The sequence below is a fragment of the Cydia splendana genome, chromosome 1 (genome assembly GCF_910591565.1).
Source record: "Cydia splendana chromosome 1, ilCydSple1.2, whole genome shotgun sequence".
Taxonomy (NCBI): Eukaryota; Metazoa; Arthropoda; class Insecta; order Lepidoptera; family Tortricidae; genus Cydia; species Cydia splendana.
The window spans coordinates 19384878-19412183 of NC_085960.1; the positions used below are offsets into that span (position 1 = coordinate 19384878).

General features: G+C 37.8%; 2 protein-coding genes across 2 annotated transcripts; one reads left to right on the forward strand and one right to left on the reverse strand.

The window, feature by feature from the left end:
• Positions 1-730: 730 nt before the first annotated feature.
• Positions 731-3700, forward strand: LOC134791682 (KIF-binding protein-like). Its single transcript, XM_063762779.1, has 2 exons — positions 731-1745; positions 2050-3700. The coding sequence occupies exons 1-2, from the start codon at positions 770-772 to the stop codon at positions 2874-2876; spliced, it is 1803 nt and encodes a 600-aa protein (XP_063618849.1). The 5' UTR covers positions 731-769; the 3' UTR covers positions 2877-3700.
• A 158-nt stretch (positions 3701-3858) lies between these two features.
• On the reverse strand, positions 3859-26924 carry LOC134791723 (UDP-glucosyltransferase 2-like). Its single transcript, XM_063762846.1, has 4 exons — positions 25972-26924; positions 11998-12223; positions 7449-7665; positions 3859-6164 (listed from the first exon to the last, which is right to left on the reverse strand). The coding sequence occupies exons 1-4, from the start codon at positions 26833-26835 to the stop codon at positions 5876-5878; spliced, it is 1596 nt and encodes a 531-aa protein (XP_063618916.1). The 5' UTR covers positions 26836-26924; the 3' UTR covers positions 3859-5875.
• Between the last annotated feature and the right edge of the window lie 382 nt (positions 26925-27306).

Genomic DNA, 27306 nt, shown 5'->3' on the forward strand with positions numbered 1-27306 from the left:
ACTTTGTGTACCTATCTGACGTGTCGTAGGGCGGGCGTATATGAAACGCCTTCTTGTACATCCAGGTGATCCAGGTATACACCAAAGCTTTGTTTTCGATCGAACACCTGTAATATAAGAAGAAAAACTGCACGTGAGCCTTCGAAAATTTGAATAAACGGTAAAATACACAAGATAACCTCAAATATATTAAGTGATTATCTTTGTATCAAATCAGCCTTTTTTTCACCAACTGTAGCATTTCTCCTTCGAAGCTCGGTTTGCAGTTTCCGTACAGTCATAAATGAATACATTTTACTTTAATAATCGCAAGTATTATTGAAAAATTCGCACTTGTCACTTGACAGCAAAACGTAAAGTAAGCCAGCAGCAGTGGCGACATCTGTCCTAACCTTTCAGTGTGCCTCCTCATTGGTGATTTGCTCATACCGTCTGAACCTGAACAGGCCTTTTAGCTTAGCCGACAAATGACATCCGATTTGTTGCAAAGTCTGTAGAGGCTTATAATCTCATCCAAGTACACAAGTAGCTAATGCAGTTGCACTAAAAAAAAACGAATGTCAAAATTGATAATGTAAATGAATACTATTGATATTGAGACCAAAATAACCACAAAATTTTAACAAGAGTAAAGGAACTAATTGATATACATTGGTATAATTCGTTTGTTAAGACTTAATTTGTAAATAAAGTGAACATTCGTGTATCTTATGGAATAATCGACATCTTGTCGCATACTATGTCCTCACACTGAATTTGAAAAAGTGATATGCAAATAATGGGGGAAACGGCAGAAAATATGACTGAGAAAGAAGTGCTTAACGATTTCAAAGAGAGCTATTATAAAGTAAGGAAGTTACTCGACGAGGAGAGCAAAAATGACCCAGAAACTGAGCCGTATCTCTCCAAATACAAAGCCAAAGAGTTATTGTTGACCATGCGCGAATCTCTTACCAAAATAATAAGGTCCCAGACCGATTTGGACAGGGTAAAGCTGGATGCGATGCTGGGAACGGTTCTCTTAAACATCGGCATCATTAACATGGACACGGAAGAATTGACGGCCAGCGAAAAGGTTCTTACAGAAGCAGTGGATCTACTCTCCGAAAATTCTTTAAAACCAGAGGTCATTACGACTGTGCTAAATATTTACAATAATTTAGGCATTCTATGGTCAAGCAGAGATAATCCGGAAACAGCTAAAGTATTTTTACTTAAAGCCAAAGAACTGTATGAATCTTTCAAATGTACTTTACAAATGCCTTTGCCTATTGAACAAATGATTGCGAACTTTGAGGAGACTCCTGTATCGGATTTTATGCTGCTGGAGAAAGCATATACATTGACCCTGTACTACTTGGCACAGGTGTATGGTACATTGAAAGAGAATTTGAAGTCAGGTGTGTACTGTCATTCAACTCTGCGCAGGCAGTTGCAGTACTTGGACTATGAGCCCATAGATTGGGCTTTAAATTCTGCCACACTGTCTCAGTTCTTTGCTGAGCAGAATGGTTTTTACCAGTCAAAACATCACTTAGCAGCAGCTTCTACAATCCTTGAGAAGTATGAGGAGAAAATGATGGAGTCAGCCAGTAATGATGATGCATTTTTAGCTAAAGTGGAAACATTTAAACATAGATCAGCAGATGTGGCTCGGTGCTGGGCAAAGTATTGCCTGCTGCTTATGACTGCCTCAAAGGCTAGGTTGATGACAGACAGTGAAATGAGCGCTGATGCTGTAACTGGTTAGTTTTGATATTTTGGATTTTATATTAATATATTTCATTATTGCAAGTACCATGCCTTTTACCTCTGGAAACGATTCTCACCACAATAATGCAGTTATTAAGTATATAACTCTGAACACTCTTATTTTGAAACCATTATTGTCTATGTATTTATTTTTTATTGCATTCGATTCCATTCCATTAATCCACACACATCTGACAAAAGGATGCAAGCTTTTTGATACCTCTTATTGTTATTGTTGCTATTTATCTTAATTTATCAACTAATTTTAATCTTGTATTAAATTTCTTCCTATTTCAGACATGTCTAATTTGAAACTTGAAGATGAAGGAAATATCTGTGATGGAGACATTAAAAACCTAATATTCCCTGATCTGGATGTGTCTGCATATGAAAAGAAAATTACAGATAAGGTCCTACTCACTTACCAAGATGCCAGAGAAGTGTTTCTAAGTTGCCAGAGCTGGTTAAATAAAGCTAAAGAATACTATAAATTGGATACATTAGCATCGGATTACATAGAGCTTGTTCAAGACAATTCTCAAGCTTATTCATATCTGGCATTTTTTGAAGAGGATGATGAAAGACGCGCCAAAATGCACAAGCGGCGTATAGACATGCTGGAAGAACTAATCAAAGAAATCAACCCTACATACTACCTACAGTACTGTCGACAACTGTGGTATGAACTCGGAGAAGTCTACACTGATATACTCAATATAAAATTGGAAAAGCTAAATAATTCCAATGAGAGACCTACCCCACACGCATTGAAGAAAATTAATGCACTATGTGAAAAGAGTATTGAGATGTATGATCACTTTATCAACTCAGTAAAGGATAAAAATGGTAAAATGCCGCTTAAACTAGATAGTGATCATGTAAGGCCTGTAATAAGTGCATATGCATTTATAGGTAGAAATAGTATGAAGAGAATTGCTCTAGATAAGAACACTCAACTAGAAAATGCTCAGAAGAGTTTTGACTCATACCAGGCTGTTGTGGACATCTGTACTAATGACCCTGATGCGGCTTCAATGATGCAAGAAGAATACAGTTTGTGTAAGGAAATGGTACAGATTCTGCCCATAAAAATTAAAAAGTTACAAATGGAGCAGCTTGAGTAACTTGCATTATGTTGCTTGCAGCTTTGCTTGTTTAGTAGCCATAGCAATAGTAATTGGTTTCACAAAGAGCAAAATTGTTGTTTACCCCTCATTCTCATATTGAGGTCCAGCATGAGCAGAATCTTGAGCATTGCTGAGTTTCAAGGCACATAAGGTGAACATTGCTGTCAAGTGAAGCATAAAAATTCATCACAACATTGCAAGGAAAATACTAGCTGAACAACTATCATCTTACGAAACATCTTATAATTTGCATCTAATTACTTTGCACTTTAATATAAAATGCAACTTTGCACACAGATTTTGAATAATAAAGAAAGCTTTTCCGAGTGGGTGCTGTGAAGTAGTATATTGTGCAATATCACGATTCCAGGGTTGATCCCATTTACTCAGTTTGTACGGTCTATATGTCGTAGGTAGGCCGATCGTAAGATCAGGCAGATCGTAATGTTCCTGTGTAATGTTTTGACGATAGTCACATTAAACCCGAAGGGCAAACTGCCCAGAAATAGGAGCCCCGCGTAGCGGGGCTCCGTCGACTCAGGGAACGAGTCAAAGATTTTCACGTTTCACGATATGCCTAGGAATTTCACGATATGCCTGATCTTACGATCGGCCGCCGACATATATATTCAACTTACAAAATATAGCCAAGGGTTGAAAAAACATACTGTATGGAGTGTTTACTGTATACTGTACTGGTACCAAATGGTATCTCAACATGGGTTAACTTTAGAGAGAAATTTATTCGACATTTTATGCTTATTTACATATAATTGGTATTTCATGTATTCCGTATGTTTGTAATAAAGGAAACTTTTAAATTGTTTTGAAAATTTTAATGATGGGAGGATTTCACTATATACGCTCAGGCTCAATTGAGTATTTAGATGTTGTATATTAAGATGCTTTTCGTTCGCCAGTGCTTACTGAAATGAAGTGTTACTTTATCAAAAATAAATTGATATTGAAAGACAAGACAATAAATGGTATCCCTTTTTTATTTTTGGCATAATGTTACTACCTAAAAACAAAACATCATTATAAATAATTCGGCTAAGGTGTAAACTATTAAGTGTTTATTTTTATTTATAGAAGCAGAACCAACTGGAAATGCTGGTCAGGTATTTGCTTATAAGGTGTATTCGGGTATTACCGAATGTCGGATAATTCCGAAATTCAGATGAAAATCACCCTTAATTCCATCATAATAAAAGTCTCTTTTCGGAATTATCCGACGGTTTTCGACATTCGGAATTACCCGAGTAAACCTTATGTATTGTTAGAAATTTTAAATGATTGAAAATTGTGCTTATAACTACTTACTAGGGACCGAAGACCCCTTTGTTTAATACCTATGGTTAGATTGGTTAGGTAGTACCCGACTGTAAGAATATGATGAAAATGCAACAACAGCATACCTAATGTAAGGCAAATTGGGGAGACTAGGTCCTAGAAGAAAGAGACTTGGTTGAATATTTAAACTATCATTAAGAGCCCATCAACGTGCACACTAGCGCCACTGCTAAATAATCGTGATTATTTAAATTTATCGACAGGTATTTAAAAAAGGGGGCCGCTATCAGGGGTGCAAAACTCCTGACTTCGGTCAAACTCTGCTCCGCTCGGCTCAGCATAGCTCCGAGCAATTATTAGGGTTGACACAACTTGACGTCCCTTTGCGTGCACGACCACAGATAAGATAATGGCTTGAATTTTGACAACTCTAAATAACCGAAAGGGAAAGTGCCATATATTAGAAAGGAATAGCATGATTCGACCCTGAACCGCTGGCAAACTTCGGTTTTGTAGGAAGTTTCCTCTCTGTACGGTAGTACTATTATTTATTCTGTGCATATAGGTAATTACTGTAATGATTGTATTTTGTATTTAAGTACCTTTTGAATACATCCAACTAGTTTTTATGTTGCTGGATTCGTCAATCTATGTGTCCAAAGTTAAAACGGCCGTTTTTGTTTTGAAAACTGAAAGTTCATAGATCGATGAATCCAGCAACATAAAAACTAGTTTAATGTATTCAAAGAGTACCAATTTAAATTTAAAATAGTACGTAGCGGCCCCCTTTTTTTAAATATCTTTCGTTAAATTTAAATAATCATGTTTATTTCTAGTGTGCACGTTGATGGGCTCTTAACACCTAGGTACATACTAATTTAATTCTCTGTGTCGACATCAGAATGCTGCATCAGCTAATGAAAGCCTTTTAGTATATTATTTTAGTTATTTTACATTAACCGGCAATTACTCATCGCTTTTCTAATTGAGATAACCAAGTCTCCTAGATATTGATAAGGCAACAGTCGTCTACAGTTAATGTTCAAACAAACCAGCAAGTCTAAAAAATATGTCTACAGTAGGTATAAATTTGCTAGTTTTGCTACGTTCGAATAATGTATTCATATATAATCGAAGACAAATCTCTGTAAAAATATTTTTATCACAACACAATACACTTATTTTAATATTATCTACCCTTCTTGCGCGTAAATTTCAAATATACAGTATAAGATAATATTAGGAACTGGTTAATATCTAACCGAGACCACAAGTTAACGATTATCCACCTACACACTACACAATTCTGCTAATAACATTAAATATAAGTAGGTAACTATTATTTACTGGGACAGTTTTGTTAATTCTTAATATAAAATTTTAGTACCTTTAGTGGTAAAATAGACATTGGCATATTCATCTATCTATTGATGCAATAAATTTTATACGATTAAGATTTTTTATACATTTGGGACGGCAGATCTATTATCATTTTCGCCTACATTCATTGAAGCGTTTTATATAATACAGACTATGAATTTGACTGTGTCGCGTGAACATAGACAACTCAAATATAGGTAAATTTTATAATTCATCCCACATTTTACATACTTACCTAAGTAACAATGTGTTACTAGACTAAATAGGTAGGTATCACTAAAATTACCTATTACGTCACCCGGACCCTGGACCACAGTTAAACATCAATGAATCTTCTTTTTTTCTTTACCGAAACTAGCACTTATTGTTTTAGGGATAAGGGTGAAGATTGTGTAATGTAGTAGAAGGATAGACAGCACGATGGTCCCCAGCAAGGCGGCAGCGACGTCGAGTAGCGCGTATTCGTGGAAGGCGAGGTGCCTGGCGCCCGAGTGGAGGGGCGCCTGCTGCCCCCAGCGGAGCACCCTCTCCGTCCAGTAGACCGCTGTATCCAGCGGCTCGTTTTGTCTGTCTTGCCAAATTTCGGAAGCCCAACGAGCGCTGATACGCATTCTGAAATCAGGAGATAAACAGATTAACTTTGGCACTGTAATAAATACAAGATCTGCCGAAGCCTGCCTGACTGCGACTAGAAGTTAACTTCACATCTCATGTTAATAATCTTCGAAAAATTTGATTGCACTAAAATGACCATTTATATTACATAGGTAAGTACCTACGTTTATTTTACGTCGAAAGATCGCATTTTTATATCACAATAGCGAATTATTACCTACCTATAATAAAAGGAAATAAGACCAAAATTTAATTATACTTCGTCAATAAAATTGGACTAGAGCTAGGTGGACTTAGAATCGAATATTATTATTTGCACTATACAGGGTAATTTTTGGACCGTTAGCCATATTGTGCGAGGTGATTAGGTAGGCCATACTGAACAACTTTCTCTATGGGACCAACTCCGAAATCACAAAAATTTTTTGGCCATTTCATACATTTTGGTCGAGTGGATGTCGACGTTTTCTATGGGAAGGCCAAATTTTTTTTTGGGATTTCGGGGTTGGGCCCATAGAAAAAGTTGTTCAGTATGACCTACCTAATCACCTCGCACAATATGGCTAACGGTCCAAAAATGACCCTGTATGTTTGCAATATAGGTACGAGTATGTTATCCTCTACGCTACTCATACTTGCGATACGTTTCTAACTCCATCCATTTATTGGTTCCTCATTGGTCCCATTCCATCCATTGGTTTTATGAAATGAAATAAACCTTACCTACCTTGTATAATATACCTAGAGGTACTTAAAATATTTTTTTTACAAATTAGAGTAAATTATACCAAATCTGCAGAAACACCATGTCCATAAGAGTTTCATAATGACACACGTAATGGGTTAGAACGGCAGAGTTATTATCAGTAATGTCTACAGTCTACAGCAGGGTAAAAATAGAATAAAGCACCTAATTACACATAACAATTAGCAAGGAAACGTGAGGGTTATAATGGTTAGATACATTGGTTACGTTATTAGATACTACCTAGGTACATAATATAATATATTATTTGTCATAATGAAAGTCACGCTGCTGCAGAAACCAACGCGTGAGGAAGTGATGTAATGTCATGCAATTATGTCTCCGTACACAATACGATGTATATATGTAGGTACTTAGTTGGGATTTTCTTCCGTGGTGGCAGCTGAGGTTTTGCCCAGTAACTATCAAAGACATTCCCATGCTATATACTTATATGATTATAACTATACACCCAATGGTCAGAGTATGCCCAATTGTCCATCAATCAAGATAGGTAGGTGTATATATATACTTACTCTGCGCTGAGCACGCTTTGCAGCCCCTCAAGCATTGATTTCTCCGACAAATCCGCGTACGACAAGACCTTGGCCAGTCCAGCTGCTTCGGCCACCGCTGCGTTCTGTGGTTGGTCTCCAAAGAACGGCACTACTAGCATTGGCTTGCCAGCAAATATCGCCTCGGTCATGCCCAGCAGACCTCCGTGCGCTATGAACGCCAACACTTTCTTGTGCCCTGAAAATATTGATTAAACACACTTAAGTTAACTTCACTTCTAGTGATCACAATTGTTAGGTACCTTCTTTTACAAAAGGGCAAAGTTGTTTAACTCCTCGTGCTAATAGGTACTATATTGATGCCCAAGCAATCAAAAAATTCTAAAATAGAACCACGCTCGTGGTTCAATTATGGAAAACTGGAATCTTGAGCGTTGCGAGGGTTAAATGAACTTTGGCACCGAGTGAAACACAAAATTTTTCACCACACCAACGCGAGGAAAATCCTTATAGATATATGTATTTATGTACATATTATGTCGGTACGACAGAACTTTAAAGTCAGATTTCTCTGACGGGGTTTTCGACCAAAGAATATAATAACTTGTAGGGTTTCGACGCAAAATTGAAACATTCGAATCGAGAACCTCTTCCTTTTTAGGGTTTCGTACTTCAAAAGGAAAAAACGGAACCCTTATAGGATCACTCGCGCGTCTGTCTGTCTGTCCGTCTGTCACAGTCTATTTTCTCGGAAACTACTGGACCAATTAAGTTGAAATTTGGTACACATATGTAAATTATTTTTTTATAATTTTAAAATACATAGGTTCGAAGTTATTTAAGAAAATAGCCAAAAAATGACCATTTCCCCCCCCCCCCTTTATCTCCGAAACTACTGGGTCTAAAATTTTGAAAAAAATACACAAACAAAATAGTTCTTTACCTGTAGCTGACAGGAAAACCTATTAGAAATGTGCAGTCAAGCGTGAGTCGGACTTATGTACGGAACCCTAGAAACGCGAGTCCGACTCGCACTTGGCCGGTTTTTGAATACTTAGCTTAAATTTCAAATAAGTATTTAGCTATTAACATATATCATTTCCATTCTTTCGATCGAGGTCGGATACTTTTAGTAGGTATAGACACATATCAGGTTCATGTGTCAGTGGTGTCGTCGATAATTTACAAACAATGCTATAGGTACAAATGTATGTGTAATGGTCGATAGAAGCCGTACAGGCGTTTGCCTCCAACCACACATTAGTCGTGTATGATCACGAAGTAGATAAATAAATCTACCTAGAGTTAGACCAAGATAAGTCTGCAACAATTTTGGTCGCACACGCATTGCAAGGGTTATTTTAAACTTCAAATTTCTATGAAATAATGACGTAAATAAATTGAAGCGAAGCGAGTAGTTCTTACAGTGAAATCTTGAGCGTTGCGAGAGTTTCAAGGGACGAGGATGAAACAAATGTTTCCATCGAGTGAAACCTAACATTTTTCACCACACCAACGCAAGGAAAATACCGAGTGTATGACTGTCAAATAACAAACAAAATCAATTCAAAATTAATGTTCCCTATTAAATATTTGTCATTAAAAATCATCATATAAAAGTCAATTCTACCTAGTCAACTCTAGCCATTAACATAAGGAAACAACTCAACATGCATTTGCATTTGATTACTTTTGCCACATATGTGGATAAAATGCAACGTTCTCATCAGTTTTTGAGCAAATCATGAGAGCCTTTACTGCCTGGTGTGGTGAAATAGTTATTTACGATACAAGTGCGGAAAAGAGGAAATTAACTTATTACCTATTTGCACTTGTATCGTATAACTTGGTAAGTATAACGTTTTGCAGTAGGTACTATTAGGGACCTACATATTATGGCCCTTTAAACTTTACATGACATACGCACGGAAAGTGCCGCACTAGTGCGGAAAAGTAGCACCATATGTACTGTAATAGTACATTATATGATACAAGTGCGAATAGTAGGAAAATTACCTTTTCGCACGTGTATTGTACAACGTTTTACAGTAGGTACATATGACCCTTTAAATATTTGCCATAGGCACGTATTGTCCTTAATCGGATTAAGGACAATAGGGCGGGCCCTAGGGCGGTAAAGTAGCACCATATGTACTGTAAAATGTATATTTATGATCCGCCACTTGTCTATCGGGGAAACCGCTTTATAACTAGTAAGATCTAAACGTTATTGCTTTTCTCATGTTGTTATGTGCAATCTTTACATGGACCTAAATAAAATTTAAGTAACTATGTACAAGTACGACATAGGAAGAGTTAGACCAGGAAAAGTCTGCAGCGATTTTCAAAGCCCACGCAGTGCATGTTTTGTTTTAAATGTCAAATTTCTGTGAAATTATGATGTATTAAATAACACTTGCACTGTTTGACTATCAAAATCGCTGCAGACTTTTCTTGGTCTAACTCTATGTATAACTTGGTTTGCTGATCTTTTCTCCAGGAACCGTTCAATACACGGCAAAAGAACTTTATTCTTAGAATATCATGTCGTAGTTGTTATGTCAATTCCCCATAATCGAATATCTATAATCAGTATAATCACGCACACACCACAAAACGCGTGATGTGGTGAATAGGTTATCAATAAGGTCAAGTATGATGAGATCGTAATATCTTCTGCTTATTATTCATTATATAAGACTGATTACAAGTATGCAATTTATTACAAGATTACAGTATTGTTTGAGGCATAAAACTCAATTTTTAAAGGCACATGCATGGTGTTTTGGGCGTTTTCTTAAGCAACTCGAGCATTTTCTCCCGAAAACCACCAATTTGATGAAGTAGACCTGATGATGATTTCTTTAAATGTAAGTATGTTCAGCGATTATTCCGGCATCTGTGATCCGATTTGAGTAATTCTTTTTTTGTTTGGAAGAAGTTACCTCCAAGGTGTTTCCGTATTATTTTTGGTTCTGGTCTGATGATGGAATCCATGAGGAATTGAGGGAACTCCTCAATTTTTAAAGGCACGTGTTAAGTGATTTCGGGGTTTTCTAAAGTAACTCGAGCATTTGCTTCCGAAAACCACCAATTTGATGTACTGCAACTGTAGCCTTACCACGAGTTTGACATTGACATATTCGCTAACGTCTTATGTATCTAAATGTAACTTTTTATGCATCTCGCTCACACTAAGGTTAGTACGAGCGAGATGCATAGGAAGTAAGTCAAGTAATTAAGTTACACACATGCTAGCGAATATATCAATGTCAAACTCGTGGTAAGCTGGTAAGGCTACTGATCGGGGGTTAGGGTTAGGAGTTAAGGGGTCAGGGATTAAGGGGTCGGGGAATGGCGGTTGAAGGGTTGCTGGTTCAGGATCGAGGGGTTCCTGGATCAGGAGTTGATGTGCTGTGAGGTTGAGTGATCGGGGGGCTGAGGGATTGGGTCAGTGGCGGGGCGGGCGGATGGATTTAGTTGACAGGAACTATAATTTCCCAGACGGACTCGAGAAAATTCCTAATTACATATTTACTTAAGTAATAGGTACACGAATTTAGTGTAAAACATGATATTGTTTTTCATTCATGCGTCGCGCTCTTAACAATGCGTTAAAACTAAAAATGGTAAAATAAAAACTTTTTACAAAAAAAATGAAACCGACTTCAAAAAGGATGAAATAAAATATTATCCTTTTTTATGTCTATGCGTTACCAACTGATATGTTTGAAGTCGGTGCCAAGCCAAGTAGTAACAATACCAGTCAAAAATAATCAGCTTTATGGCTATAAATCCCATTAGAACTGTACTAATAACTATTATAAATGTGTAAAGAATTCTGTCTGCCTCTTTGTCGCCTTTTCATGGATAAACAACTGAACCGCTTTAGGTGAAATTTGGCAAGAAGGTAAATTCCTTGAATTGTTTTATATTTTGAAATGTAGTCCTCTGGATGAGGGACGGGAAATAACTCAGTCCCAATCCCACATTTGCGTGCTATAGACTGTTCGAGCATTAGTAAGAAATGCTCTTTAAAAAATACGACGGCATAAAAATGCATTTATATTTACACTAATGTGCCGACAAACATGCTACGGACTGCGCCAAGAAGGTTTGATCGTGTGTTCTGAGGTGTGTTCTTAGGTCCAGTCGTCAATGATATGTTTACACTTTTGCACCTTACTCCTTTGTAATAAGGCGAAAAGTGTAAACATATTTTTAACGTCGACTGTACCTACAGAAAGTACGTTCATTGTCGTCGTGTAAGGCAATCCAACGTAGGTAAATCCTTATCGAATCACACCAAAGTCATGGTATGCTTCAAAATTTGGCTTGGCACCGACTTCAAACATATCAGTTGGTAACGCATATACATAAAAAAGGATAATATTTTATTTCATCCTTTTTGAAGTCGGTTTAATTTTTTTTGTAAAAAGTTTTTATAACAAGAATGAAGTCAGACAACTTTATAATTGGCTCTGTTGCGCTGCGCGTGGTAGGGATAGGAAATATAGGAATACAAGTTTTGGAACTGGCACATTTTCAAACATGGTTATTGGTTACTCACTCAGCAACTCTGACTGCGGTATCCATTTGACCCTCATGATGTTCCCAGTGATGGTGCCCTCCTCGTCGCTTTCCTCGTACTTCCACACCACCCGCTGCTTCAGCTTGGACAGGGCGTTGATGATGATCTCCTCTTTGTACTTCGGTATTGACGCGGTCTTGATCAGAGAGCCGAAGCTGAACAGGACCACGCCTTCGGAAGACTCGTTCAGAAATTTCTCGATATACTGAAACGAACATAACAGCCCTTAACTACGGGTGAAATTTTAACCACCAGCCCATACTTTACGTAGTGCCCATACTGAACAACCTTTACTATGGGACTATACATAGTAGTAGTAGTAGTAATCACTTTATTGTACACAACACAGGTTTACAAAAATAAATTACAGTAATGGAAGTACAAAGGCGAAGTTATCCCTATAAGGGATCTCTTCCAGCTAACCTTCGAGTACCTATAATGCCGAAATCGCGAAAACAAATTTGTCTGTTTTTCCGGCTGATGTGATGCCGCTGATTTCTATGGGACAGCCAACTTTATTTTCGCGATTTCGGCATTGGTCCGATAATGAAAGTTGTTCAGTATGACCTATAAAGTCACTACGTAGACTAGAGTATGGCTGGTGGTTAAAATTCCATCCTGTATATGGTCCACAGTATGTGACCCGAAAATATATCGTCGAGCGATAAGATAACACAAAAAAACAATAGTATCTAATATCGTAGTGGCTATTGATGATATTTTGAGCTCTCAGTATTACTGAGTATTCTAAAATAGAATGCTCGACATTGGCATGCTCCATGCTCTGCTAGGTCTACACAGCCTAAATATACCAGTTAAAATTAGCCGTTAATCATTATTGGCGCGACGTAACATTTCGCCAACAAATCACGCTATGTTCTGTAGCTTACTACAGTTAGGTACTACTCGTACCACATATTGAAATAAAAAGTGATTTCTTGGATCAAATTACGGATCTGTGTAATCAGAAATGATTGATTCAATACAATTCAATTCAATATTAGTAGGTACAGTTATCTGACATTTTTTTCTGTTCTAAAACATTTTTAATTTAACAGTTCTTGCTGCCAGTGCCAATTTTGATTTCGGAGCAAAGCGAAACATGCAAATAACCTGATTCACGAGAGTAGCGAGTGATTCTAATTATATTGAGCGAAATGGCTAGGGGATCTAAGGCATGAATTGTAAAAAAATATGGTTTTGTTGGCACATACCACTTTTCTCCTCAGCAATAAGAACATAAGAAGGAAAAATACAACATAGTTAAGAGAAAACAAAGCCATAAGCAATACGTCAGACGTCATACTCCACACTAATCCATAGATATCCTATACCCATTTCCAAAGATGGAGTTGGAGTCCCAGTAATGTCCAACAGGCCAATTCCAGCCGGATAAATTTTTTTGGGCAGTTGATAATCATATTTTTACGCGGCACTACACGATTGAAATAACGCTACTTCGCACATAAGTCATCTACATATATAGTAGGTACCTAATTCTTTAATTCGCCTAAAAAACTGTGTTCCAATACATTTCTTAACAAAGATCGAAAATGACACACATATACCCGTCGAAAGCGTAACCATTTTCGGATGAATCCAATAAGCGTTTTAAATTCGTATCTAGACGACGCGCGCTTTAAATAGACTAGTTGTGTTGAGTTTTTAATTTTATGGCTCCTCTTCACGTTGGGCCAACGCCAACGCCAACGAGGGACGCATTTATGCGTTAGAGGGAGCAAGTGATATTGCTATCTCATTCTACATGGCTGCGTCCCTCGTTGGCGTTGGCGTTGGCCCAACGTGAACAGGAGCCATTAAGCACGCTGGTTCGAGCTGCTGAAGTGAAAGAAATTAAACGTTCAATATTTGCACCAGTATTTTAATTCGTCATAAATAGTCATAATACATGTATGTATTGTAGGTATATGATGGTTCATAACATTACACATTAAATAATCGATTAGAAATAGGAACATAATAAACGTCCACATGCAAACATTTTTTAAATCTAAATAACCTTGTTAAATGTAATAAAATACCTTACATTACAAGCGTGCCTAATTTCCTATGCGCATTTAACTACCTACTTAATAAAATTTAGTATTTTATACAATCGTGATATAATAGAGAGCTTTTCAGTCGAGTACCGTATTTTAGGCAACGAAGCTTGCTGAGTTGCCTGAGGTACGAGATTGAAAATCGTTGCAGACTTATCTTGGTCTAACTCCTTAGTGGTTTATATTGTAGGTAGGTAGGTACCAGTAGCTGACACACCACATCATGTAATTCGTACCTCTACCTTGTAGGATGTACGCTTGCACACGCGTATCGGTCTGGCCTAGTGGGTACTTGGGTAGTGACACTAGTGACCCTGCCTATGAAGCCGATGGTCGCATCCCGGTAAGGGCATTTATTTGTGTGATGGCACAGATATTTGTTCCTGAGTTTGATGTTTGTCTTCTATGTATTTAAGTATTTATATATTATACCGGGTGTGGCCTGTAACATGAGCAATAAATTAAACTGTAGGCTGTACTCCTCATACTGACCAACATTTGTTCAGCGACTTTTAAAAATAACTTGTGGTTTAATTTTTATTACACTTTAAAGTTTATTCTAAGACGCAATGTATTGCGAATTTTGTTATGTTTAAGGCGTGACATGCAACGTCAATCACAATAATATGGCGTGGCGATGGCGTCCATTGAAGACAATATTTATTTTGTATGAAAAATAGGGAGTCTAAATACTTCATAATTTTTAAAAGTTGTTGAACAAAAGTGTCACCGTTTGAGGAGTACAATCTATGTTTTAATTCTTTGCTCGTGTTACAGGCCACACCGTGTATATCGTTGTCTAAGTACCCACAACACAAGCCTTCATCATGAGTTTACCGTGGGGCTTAGGGCCGGCACACATACCCACGATACGACGTCGTATCGTGGGACGACGCGGCGCCGTCTCACGGTGCGACGTCGTGTAACGTTGCGACGTCGTGTCGTAGAAATCTACGACGTCGTATCGTGGGCACTATACGACGCCGTGTCACGTTGCGGCGTCGTGTCGTAGAAACCTACGACGTCGTAACGTGAGCACTATACGATGCCGTATAACGTTGCGACGTCGTGTCGTAAAAACCTACGGCGTAAACAGTGAGTAAACTTTCTTAGAGGTAATAGCAGCAAAACAAGAACATGTCTGTTGCAATCCTTATATCTTGATTAACTGCAATAGTTTTTTATATTTTCAAAGTCATGGAAGTAACATGCCGTAAATGTTACCATGGTTACCAGTATAATTTGACACTGGGTTAACGGTTTAACCGCTTAACCTCGGGTTAGTGGGATGGTGCAAGTGGCCCTTAATGGTAGAGTGTGCAGATAAATGAAAATAGGTAGGTACTTACTCCTGTATGAAGAAGATTTAATGCTTTGAAAACAAAAAAATACAGTTGTCTATTACACAAATATTGAATTACTTGTATTAAACGGTTTTATACAAATAATTCAATATTTGTGGAAAATTATTAATCAATGATTTTCCACGATCATATTTTATTGACAGATATGGCGATTCATATGTTATGAAAGACGTGACAGATAGAGAGAGTCATATGGGTTTTTTGTACGGAACCACCTTTTTTGTACGAAACCCTAAAAAGCATAATATGTATTAAGAATAGGGCTAAAATATATGCATGTAGTGACTGTTTACAGTGTTTACCGTCATTTTATACAAATAATTCAATATTTGTGGAAAATTCTTAATCAATGATTTTCCACGATTCATATTTTATTGACAGATATGGCGATTCATATGTTATGAAAGACGTGACAGACAGACAGAGTCATAAGGGTTTTTAGTACGGAACCACCTTTTTTGTACGAAACCCAAAAAAGCATAATATGTATTAAGAATAGCGCTAAAATATATGCATGTAGTGACTGTTTACAGTGTTTACCGTCATTGCCATTATCTACTAGAGCCTTTGCGAGCTGTCTTGCGAGCCCAATGGTCACGCCATTATGAAAAAAAAAGTGCATGGACTTGTAGTATGAAGGCATATGACATATGAGTATAATTATTAATTTGTTGTGCTAACGGTACTTTCGAATCGTAGTTTGATTGTGGTCGACTAATACTACGATACGATATCGTGTCGTGAATCAATCAATGCACATCGTAGATTTCCACGTTACGGCGCCGCATCGTGACACGACGTCGTAAAATGTCCAGACACGACGTTGTATTGTGCCGCGACACGACGTCGTAACGTCACACGACGTCGCAACGTGAGATGATGTCGCGTCGTCTCACGATACGGCGTCGTATCGTGGGTATGTGTGTCGGCCCTTAAACTACGATACGATATCGTGTCGTGAACCATTCAATGTACATCGTAGATTTCCACGTTACGGCGCCGCAACGTCACACGACGTCGTAAAATGTCCAGACACGACGTCGTATTGTGCCGCGACACGATGTTGTATCGCGCCACGATACGACGTCGTAACGTTACACGACGTCGCAACGTGAGACGATGTCGCGTCGTCTCACGATACGGCGTCGTATCGTGGGTATGTGTGCCGGCCCTTAGTCAATTCGTGTAAAAATGTCGTATAATATTTATTTAATTTTTATTTATTTATAATGGATGCATTACATTTGTTATATTTAGTTTTCATATATTATAGTTTGATATATCGTTATTTTGAATAACGTAATAAATGGCATATATACTACCGTAATACCTTAATTAACGGTATACATAATGTTATTATTGGTATAATGGTCATAACGTATCATTACACTTCGTCTAATATACATTGTCATAATTATTACATACTCTAAAGCATATTATTTGTTATAACAAGTGACATCACATAATTATTTAATTATTTAGTGTGGCATAATAGTTGCATGACATAAATAGGTTAGGTTAGGTTGGAATTGTGACTCCGCATAAACGAATAACCACCTATCAAAAGGAGGGTTAGGTTAGGTTAGAACTTTGACCCTCCGTAGAATAAAATACTCTGGCAAAAAAGTGGTTTAGGTTAGGTTTGAACTGCGGCCCCCGCAGAACGAAAACCGTGAAAAAATTGGTTAGGTTAGGTTAGAACTGCGACCTCCCTAGAATAAAAAAATAGCTAGCAAAAGCATTAGGGCTGCGTACTAGTTATAAAAAGTAAGTAAAACGTTATCAGTAAATTAAATATGACAAAAAATGTTATACAATATATGTATTTATACTTGATACAATTGTATGAAGTATTACGTTATACAAAAATATAATATAACAAATGTCATTATGTAACATGTATATATACTAATTGAAAATTATATTACATTCGGCATTATATCAATGAGTTCAATTACAGTTTAGATGAAATCACGATATAATAAAGGAAACATATAATAAAAATTGCATTATAACATATACCTAATAATATATCAAATGGCGTTATAACAAATGTATGATAGTTTTTTTTATAATTATAATAAACATTACACACCCATTTATAATAATATACCTACCATTTTATAATGAATGAATGAAAATCTTTATTTCAGGCAACTAATGGCCCATACATAAATACCTTAAAACTAGCATACATATTATATAAAACTATATTTTAATGTGTTGATGAACATTGTAAGTACATACAATTTAGATACCTGCTTAATTTTTAAGCAGGTAAAGTGGGTTTGAGCTTTACTTTCTTCTGATTTAATGAGCAAATATGTAGGTATTACCTTTCCTGTATTATTTACGAAAATTGATTAAGTGGCTAGTGGGGCCTAGCCAAGATGACAATTGTTCGCCTAGAAACAAAACTAAATGTTATCTGTTTCCTAAAAGAGTGTAGAGAGCTCTCTATCAATCTTCCATATTAGCACGATATCATACCGTATTTAAGAATTATTTCGCTTAACATTTAGTTTTTGTTCGCAAGTGTGATGAAAAACATTGTGTGTGACTCCGGGGGTAAGAATATTGTAAGCTCGAGTCTTTAATACCCGCCAGCCTGCGGCTCGGCATTGACCTCGATACAAGATCTCACTTACCCCCCACGTTGCACAATGTACTATACTACACGTATTACCAAGAGATTGATGGACTAATCTAGTATTATTAAGGTTATTTGAGGTCGTTAAAGGACCACTACGTACTACGTACCTAGTATTAAGGTAGGTAGCTATAGTTTAGGATGTCCCGTAGGTATCTTACCTACTCATAAGTTTTTATTTACTTATATTATAAATACCTAACTTATATCGAAAGCAATAATTGTACGGAAACTGGAGCGTCAAATCGGCAAGTACCGTTGGCTAGCTACTATAGCGAAACTGAAAGTAATACCTATTACTATTACCTCATAAAAAGTAAATAGGTTTTTAACGGTTATGGGTTATACTACTTTAATTTAGCCGCCAGTTTATTGCTTTTCGATCTGACCATTCACGGGTTGAACGCCACTTGAAGGCATAGCATTGATCGAAATAAGTAACAACCACAGTATTAGGTATTAAACCTACTGCTATTGTCAAGGCCAGTTTAAAGGATGACTTAAGGCTCCTCTTCAGGTTGGGCCAACGCCAACGCCAACGAGGGACGCATTTATGCGATAAGTGATATTGCTATCTCATTCTACCGCATGGCTGCGTGCCTCGTTGGCGTTGGCGTTGGCCCAACGTGAAGAGGAGCCTTTACGTTAGACTGGGCCGTGTCCGGACCGGTGCTCCGGCGCATCGTTTTCTATGGAAAGCATCACGTGATCGCCTGTCATGTCATAGAAAAGTAAGCTCCGGAAGCTCCGGCCCGGTCTAACGTGAGTCATCCTTATCTCATAATAAATCTAACAAGAAAACGATGAATGTATGGTCCGTTATCGTTCTACGCGCGAGTAAAAGTAAACGGTGCTGGCGCCCAAGTAGCACAGATTAGCTGTATAGCAGCCGCATAATGAAGTACGAATACGCTTGAAGCTGGAATATAAAAGCTGCATAAGAGCTGTATAAGCGTCTTTTCAGCTTTTATAACTCTTAAATGGGCACAAATTAGGCAGCCTTAAGTTCACATAGCTACTTAAGAGCGTTGTAGCAGCAATTTAACGGAATTATAAGGGGTAACAGGAGTTATAAGAGGTGTATATTGACTGGGTAAGAGACCACCAGTAACCCTTTATTCAGCTAATATGTCACATGTGCGCCCTAATACCGGGAAAGATTGACGTTGGGCTGAATAAAAGATAATTAATAACATACTTTTACACCTCTGCCTTAAAAATCAGCTATTAAATTTTGTATAGTGACGACGAACGCAGAGGTGAACATATTTATATTGAAGCAAAAACGTTAAGCGCAACGACACCATAAGTCATTTTGTTAAAGTGTTTAGTTAAATGTTATGTTTTATATATTAATGCGAGAAAGATGTTTGGGAATGCAAGTTTATTGACATTATATATATACATTATCTAAGAAAATTTCAGTGCGCCACGAAAATAATCAGTATTTATTTAAATTAATGATATAAATAAGCCATGTGTAAAAACTATTTCAGTGGTTTGGACAGAATTATGAGATAAAAAGTTAATAATACGTTATAGGAAGTACTAAACTAATGATTTAGGTTAAGAACTCAGGCACAAAACCTTATTGTTACCCTTAAAAGTTGGAAAAGCAATTTCAATTTTATAGGTTATATACAATAAAATGGCGGTCAATGTTAAAAAGCAACGTGAACCGTTAAAATTCTTATATGCAGCATACGACTGTTATATATCTGATAAAAATACTTAAGTGAACCACTATAAAGTCCAAGTCGTTATTTCGATACACTAGTGAACCTCTAAACAGTTATAAGGCATCTTGTGAACGTTTTAACAGCCGCTATGCAGACAGTCCCAATGGCAGTATAATAGGCTGCTTAGCGGTAAACATGTTCAGCGCTAAGCCGTATTATGCGCCACATGTGTTCGATTATACGTCTATTGGTTTCATAATAGTTCACTCGTTCTCCCTTATAATAAGTCAGCGAAATAAAAGCTGCTTTAGCGGTAAACATGTTCAGCGATAAGCTGTATTATGCGCCCCATGTGTTCCATTATACGTCTATTGGCTTCATAATAGTTCATTCGTGCTTCCTCAAAAAGTCAGAATAATAAAAGCTGCTTAGCGGTAAACATGTTCAGCTATAAGCTGTATTATGCGCCCCATGTGTTCCATTTATACGTCTATTGGCTTCATAATAGTTCATTCGTGCTTCCTCAAAAAGTCAGAATAATAAAAGCTGCTTAGCGATAAACATGTTCAGCTATAAGCTGTATTATGCGCCCCATGTGTTCCATTTATACGTCTATTGGCTTCATATTAGTTCACTCGTGCTCCCTTAAAAGTTAGCGTAATAAAAGCTGCTTAGCGGTAAACATGTTCAGCGATAAGCTGTATTATGTGCCAAGTGTGTTCCATTATACGTCTATTGGCTTTATAATAGTTCATTCGTGCTTCCTTAAAAAGTCAGCGTAATAAAAGCTGCTTAGCGGTAAACACGTTCAGCGATAAGCTGTATTATGTGCCACATGTGTTCCATTATACGTCTATTGGCTTCATATTAGTTCACTCGTGCTCCCTTAAAAGTCAGTGTAATAAAAGCTGCTTAGCGGTAAACATGTTAAGCGACAAGCTGTATTATGTGCCACATGTGTTCCATTATACGCCTATTAGCTTCATAATAGTTCACTTGTGTTCCCTTAATAAGTCAACGTAATAAAAGTCCACAATTACCTCCTTATACAGCACATGGCGTAATTTTATCCACTAAACAGACCTTATAACGGTTAAAGCATTTGATAACCCTTAAAGCTGTATAGGGTCGTAGCAAATATACCTTTATATCACTCTTTGCGTATTAATGGTAGTTTTCAGAGCCGTAATGCAGCTTTTAATCAGCTCTAAGCTATATAAATATCACTGAGATCTATTATACAGCTGTAGGACCACGAGTGTGCTCTTATAAGTGTCTTAATACGCACAGAGCGTTAGATAGAACTAAAAGTGAGTAGTTATAGAGCTATCTGTGCTACTTGGGCGGTGGTACGGTAGCTGAGGTTATTTGAACTTGGTTTGGTTCAAGTTCAATATCGATTCACTGCACACTGCACAGTTGATGCGCCGCCGCGCCGTATCATGAAAACGGTATCCAATAAGGGGTCATCCATTAATTGCATCACACCAATTTCTAGGTTTTTTGTCACACTTGGTCACATTTGGCAAACCCCTCCCCCCGTGGTGTCACGTCACATTTTTTCAATGAAATCGGCAAATCGAATTAAGTACCTATGTTGTAGGTACTTATTATTAATATTTTATCAAAATATTTTTGAAAAAAGAAATATTTGTAATTTTATAACCCAAAACTGATAAGGAAAGAAAATTAAACGAATAAAAATGATTATCGATCCATAAACTTGTTATTTAACTGTACAGCGAATTAAATAATTTAAAGTGACGTCACAGAGTTTGTGACTGGCTCCCCCCTATCACAACATGTCACATTTTCTTGACCCCCTCCACCCCTAAACGTGTGATGTAATTAATTGATGACCCCTAACCAAGCCGTTTGCTTATGTAACAGTTATATATAAGTATGTACTTATATTATTATTATAATCAGAAATGAGGAGATCCGTAGACGAACTAAAGTCACCGACATAGCCCACCGGATTAGCAAGCTGAAGTGGCAATGGGCAGGCCACATTACATGCAGAGAAGATGGCCGATGGGGTCGAAAAGTGCTCGAGTAGAGACCACGGACTAGCAAGCGCAGCGTAGGACGTCCACCCACAAGATGGACAGATGACCTTGTTAAGGTCGCCGGAAGACGCTGGATACGGGTCTCTTCCAACCGGTACGTATGGAGGTCCAAGGGGGAGGCCTATGTTCAGCAGTGGACGTCTTATGGCTGAGATGATGATGATATTATTATTGATACTTATTAAGTGAGTGTTCCAATTGAAACTTTACTAATGAGTAATTAAGGTCGAAGGGTGTCAAATTCCGGCAGTTCGGTGGCCGGCTCCCATACTGCGGGGTTGCGTAATATGAGTCGGTCGAGTGACATGAGAAATTCAAAAAATTCAAAGACAGAAAGGCGCGAAATTCAAATTTTCTATGAGACGATATCCCTTCGCGCCTACATTTTTCAAATTTGCCGCCTTTTTTACTGACAAGATCTGCTTGACCAACTTTATTATCCGGTTTAAATTTATCTTATTAACTGTAAATTGAATTACATATTTATACAAACGAACAAACAAATCAGTCAAAAACCGACAGAACTGATTTCGTTTTTAGGGTTCCGTACCCAAAGGGTAAAACGGGACCCTATTACTAAGACTTCGCTGTCCGTCCGTCCGTCCGTCCGTCCGTCCGTCCGTCCGTCCGTCCGTCCGTCCGTCCGTCCGTCCGTCTGTCTGTCACCAGGCTGTATCTCACGAACCGTGATAGCTAGACAGTTGAAATTTTCACAGATGATGTATTTCTGTTGCCGCTATAACAACAAATACTAAAAACAGAATAAAATAAAGATTTAAATGGGGCTCCCATACAACAAACGTGATTTTTGACCAAAGTTAAGCAACGTCGGGAGTGGTCAGTACTTGGATGGGTGACCGTTTTTTTTTTTGCTTTATGGTACGGAACCCTTCGTGCGCGAGTTCGACTCGCACTTGCCCGGTTTTTTTTATTTACAGCTACTTTATTTCGTTCTATTATAACACGACGCAGAGCTGGAATATTATTCATAATTTGTAGTCAGGCTAAATAAGTAAAGGGCATGGTTGTTATTAAAACCGCTTCGAGCGCGCTTCGGATGGGCTGAGTGCTCGGACTAAGCAGCATAGGCTTGCATTCCAATTACGCTCGGGTAGTACATCGCTCGGTCATGTTACGCTGGTTAGCTCGATTGTTTAAACACCCACGCTAGCGGGATGGTAATAACTCTCTACCAGAGGGGCATCAGGTACTATTCGTACACTTCTTTATTCGTATTTAACTTTTATTATTTTTGAAAATATGTTTATTGGAAGAACTAGTGGTGGCAAATATATAATAATAATATCCAAGCTATCTAATTAATGTTCCCTCTGCACCACAACTCTCATCGCATCTTGGTTAATCCTAATGTTGGCATAAGACAATGACAAAAACTACCACGATCCGTGAGCTTTCGGTCTAGCTCACATGCCACCCGATTGGTAATAAAATATTTTAATATTTTTGATCACTTTTAAAGCAGTTTACTAGATTACTAACTGACACATAATTATTTATGACAGCACGCTATATTTATACTATACTATTTATACTGTTTTTATTAGTATTGAATTCTAAAGGCCCCAGTACACAATGGGCCATCGTCGACCACTCCAAGGGACGCATTTATGCGTTAGAGGGAGCAAGTGATATTGCCATAGTCAGTTAAGAAAGATGAGACTTGAAAATGTATAATTTTACAGAAACAACTTGTATATAACCTTTCTTATCGCAAATAAATGATTATGATTATGATTATCTCATTCTACCGCATGGCTGCGTCCCTTGGAGTGGCTGGCGATGGCCCATTGTGTACTGGGGCCTTAACAATATTTTGGTGGTAACTACTGGGAAAAAAAATCAAGTTTTACCAGTGGTAACTAGGGTTGCCAGATCGAAAGGCGCTATTATCGGGAAACAAGATCAATCTTTCGGGATTTTGGGACTTAAGTCGGGAAAAAAGACAAACATTCAAATTAAAGTAATTGTATTAAAAACAACGATATTTTACCTTATTGCCACTACGTCAGCTCGCTCGCTCGACGACAGTTCGGAACTTTTATTGTTTTACAACTTGAAGCTGTTTTTCGGGACAATTTTCACTTTGTCGGGAATCGGGAACACATGCTAAAAATCGGGAGAATCCCGCCAAATCCCGACCATCTGGCAACCCTAGTGGTAACTACTGGGAATAAAAATTCCCAGTAGTTACCACTGGTAAAACTGTGTTTTTTTTAAATAAAAATTCCCAGTAGTTACCACTGGTAAAACTGTGTTTTTTTTAAATAAAAATTCCCAGTAGTTACCAGTGGTAAAAGGTGGGAAAAAATTCCCAGTAGTTACCACTGGTAAGAAATTGGTGGTAACTAGTGGGAATAACCCGAAAATTTACAATTTGTTTGTTTACTTTAATTAAATACCAACCTAAAGATACAGACTATACTGTAAACTGTATTTCTACCTCTTAACCCCGTTTAAATAAGTGATGATAACAACACATAGGTACAATTAATATGTAGGTCAAGAAATTTAATTTCAGTACCGACTTACCCTATCGTACCTTGTCACAGTGACAATAGTGTGAGGTGTGAGGTCCCTAGCGACTTTCATAATGTTTGTCACAGTATAATCTTACATCTTACTTTTAGGTAGGTAGGTATACCTACCTACTTATGAGTTATGAGTGTTATGACAGTATAATCTTACATCTTACCTTTAGGTAGGTACTTACCTACTTATTAGTGGGTACTTACAGGGAAAACAACAAACATAACTTTGGGGTATTTGATTCAAAAACATGACTGGTGATTTTGTTAGTACATCGTGCGATAAAGATAGTATATTATTCAAGTAGGCATATTACGATGCGCTTATGAACGTCAAATAAAGCTACACCGGCTCAACCCTACACCGTTTCACCTTTGTAAAATGACGACGCCATTGGTAAAATGCCGAATCTTACAATTTGACTGCGACTAGTAATAGCGGTACACCGTGAAATTCGGGAATCAGCTGCAAATGGTGTTAGAGGTATGAAAATCGGCACGATTAATCTTTAGGCCATTTGAATCAATTTGACCCGTAACACCAAAAAAAAAAAACAAACGGAAAGGAGTTATGACGTCATCTTTTTTTTGTATGGAAAACTCGTCACTATCGTCTAGGCTAGGAGGCCGTTTCATTGATAAATTGATAGATCACAATTTGTAATAATAAAAAAATTTAAAAAAATACTAAAACTAAATATTTTCGAAATTAATTTCTTGGGGTTAGATATGAGGATATTGGGTATTACTTGAGGTATATTTTACAAAAAATAATTCAACGGTTTCGTATCTGGAGGAGCCCAAACTTGGTATGTTTTGAAAATTATTTTTATTTTAATTGAATGCAAGTGACGGAAATAAAATAATGTGATATCTTTTTAGAACCGGCTCAAAATGCCCTTTCATTTAATACCACACACGATAGGTTTCTGAACATTTTTTTTTCTTCTTCCATATACAAAAAAAAGATGACGTCATAACTCCTACCCGTTTTTTTTTGGTGCTACGGGTCAAATTGATTCAAATGGCCTAACGATTAATCGTGCCGATTTTCATACCTTTAACACCATTTGCAGCTGATTTTGTTCATCCGCTAGTACTATAGATACACCTACCTAGTACGGGCATACGATATATCTAAATAGGTATATATCGTACAAGGCGTGACCCCATCGTAACCCCAACAACTAAAAACCCACACCGGTTTTTTTTAAATTGCTTTTTAACTATTCGTAGCGCTCTTCATATACGTATGTACTCCAAGGATCCTGCTTGTTGTCATTTTATGGTGGCTTTATTTATTTGCCCAAGTTATTCATTTCTACCCGATTTAAATTTTAAGATGATAATTGCGGGATCAACGTTTTCTTAAGCAGGACACTGACGAGCCTTCCAAATGGATGCCGTTACAATGGATTCATCCGAATGGACGGCATCCTAATATTAAACATTGTACGTTTTTGACATTCACGGACCGATTTTGGATTGCAGCCACGCTATTTGGACTGTTGGAAGGCTCGTCAGTGGCCACCTTTAGGTATCAAAAGGTAAAAGTGGTCAAGTACCTATTTAAAATATTACTTACCGGTGGTATTGTTTTCTTATTGTGATCCAAATGCATACCGCCGACTTCCACCACCCCGGGTAAGAGTGGCCTTGCTCCGTTCAAACCGTGAAAAGTATTCAACAACATCAAAGATATATTCTTCCCCAAATCCGACAAATCCGTTATCTTCCTGCCGAAATGCTTTTCAATAATCTCCTGTTCTTTCACCTGGATTTCATATCTATACCACCACTTAAAGTAAAATTGTAACAATGTATTCTCCAGACGTTCAATGAAAGTCATTCTATCGAGAAATGCAGTGCTGACAACAGGGACATACGACGGGTTATCAGCCAGGCCAATCCGTCCTGGCGACCACGGCATCACTCCACTTGATAAAAGTGCTACAATAGGGGCTTTTATACCGTAAACGTGGGCTAGACCTAGCATACAATCACTGTTAAAGTTCTCAACTAACACTAAGTCGTAATCCTTTTTTAAGGCACTCGTTAACGCCGGCCAGTCCACCAGTTTCCGGCAAACATTTAAAGCCATATCAGCTAGCGGCGCAAACTCCATTGCTTGTTTCACCATCCGCTCTACATCCACACCCAAATACCTTAAAAAACTGGGCGGGTTTTCATATATTTGTAAGTCCATCGTTTCGACTCCAAGTTGAGCGATACCTTCGAGGCTGACGTCGGTGTAATTAGCTGGAGGGTTTTTCAGCGGGAAAAAAGACACCGTGGTTACATGGTGGCCGCGCTCGGCGAGAGTTTTTAGCAAAGGCTCAAAGACCATTTGGTGACTCTTGCCCGTGTGAGGGAACAACCCAAGTATACGTGCCGAGTAGACATAGTTAGAAAGCGACAGCGCGGCAGCGATGTAAACGAGGGAACGCATCGCGGACGTTACAGCTGTGCGTCGGAGCGGAGGGAGGACTGCGAGCCGAGCGTGAGCGTTCACCGACCGGCGGCCACCGTCGCGTAGAGTGCACGACTGGGGAGATATTTTCAGCTGTCGTCTGATAGGGTAACGTCCATTAACTGAATTATACTTGAAAGAGGGCAAGGCTTCCGCACTGCACAGTAATCCTAATCGTGGTCGTGGTTGTTTCACGATTAGGACCTATGAGATATTGAATTCTATTAATAAACAATGTTTACCCTTTCTTAAATGATTAAAAGTGGTATGTAAGTATACTTATGTACCTACGTATAATAACAAGTACCTACCTATGACAAGTCGGTAAACCAAAGACGGACGTGTAACTACGAGTAAACCAAGTCAATTTTAAACATGGGGGTCAATTTTGTGGGCTAAATTAGAAATTTGTTTTTCAAACTAGGTAAGTACAGTCGCCATCAGATATAT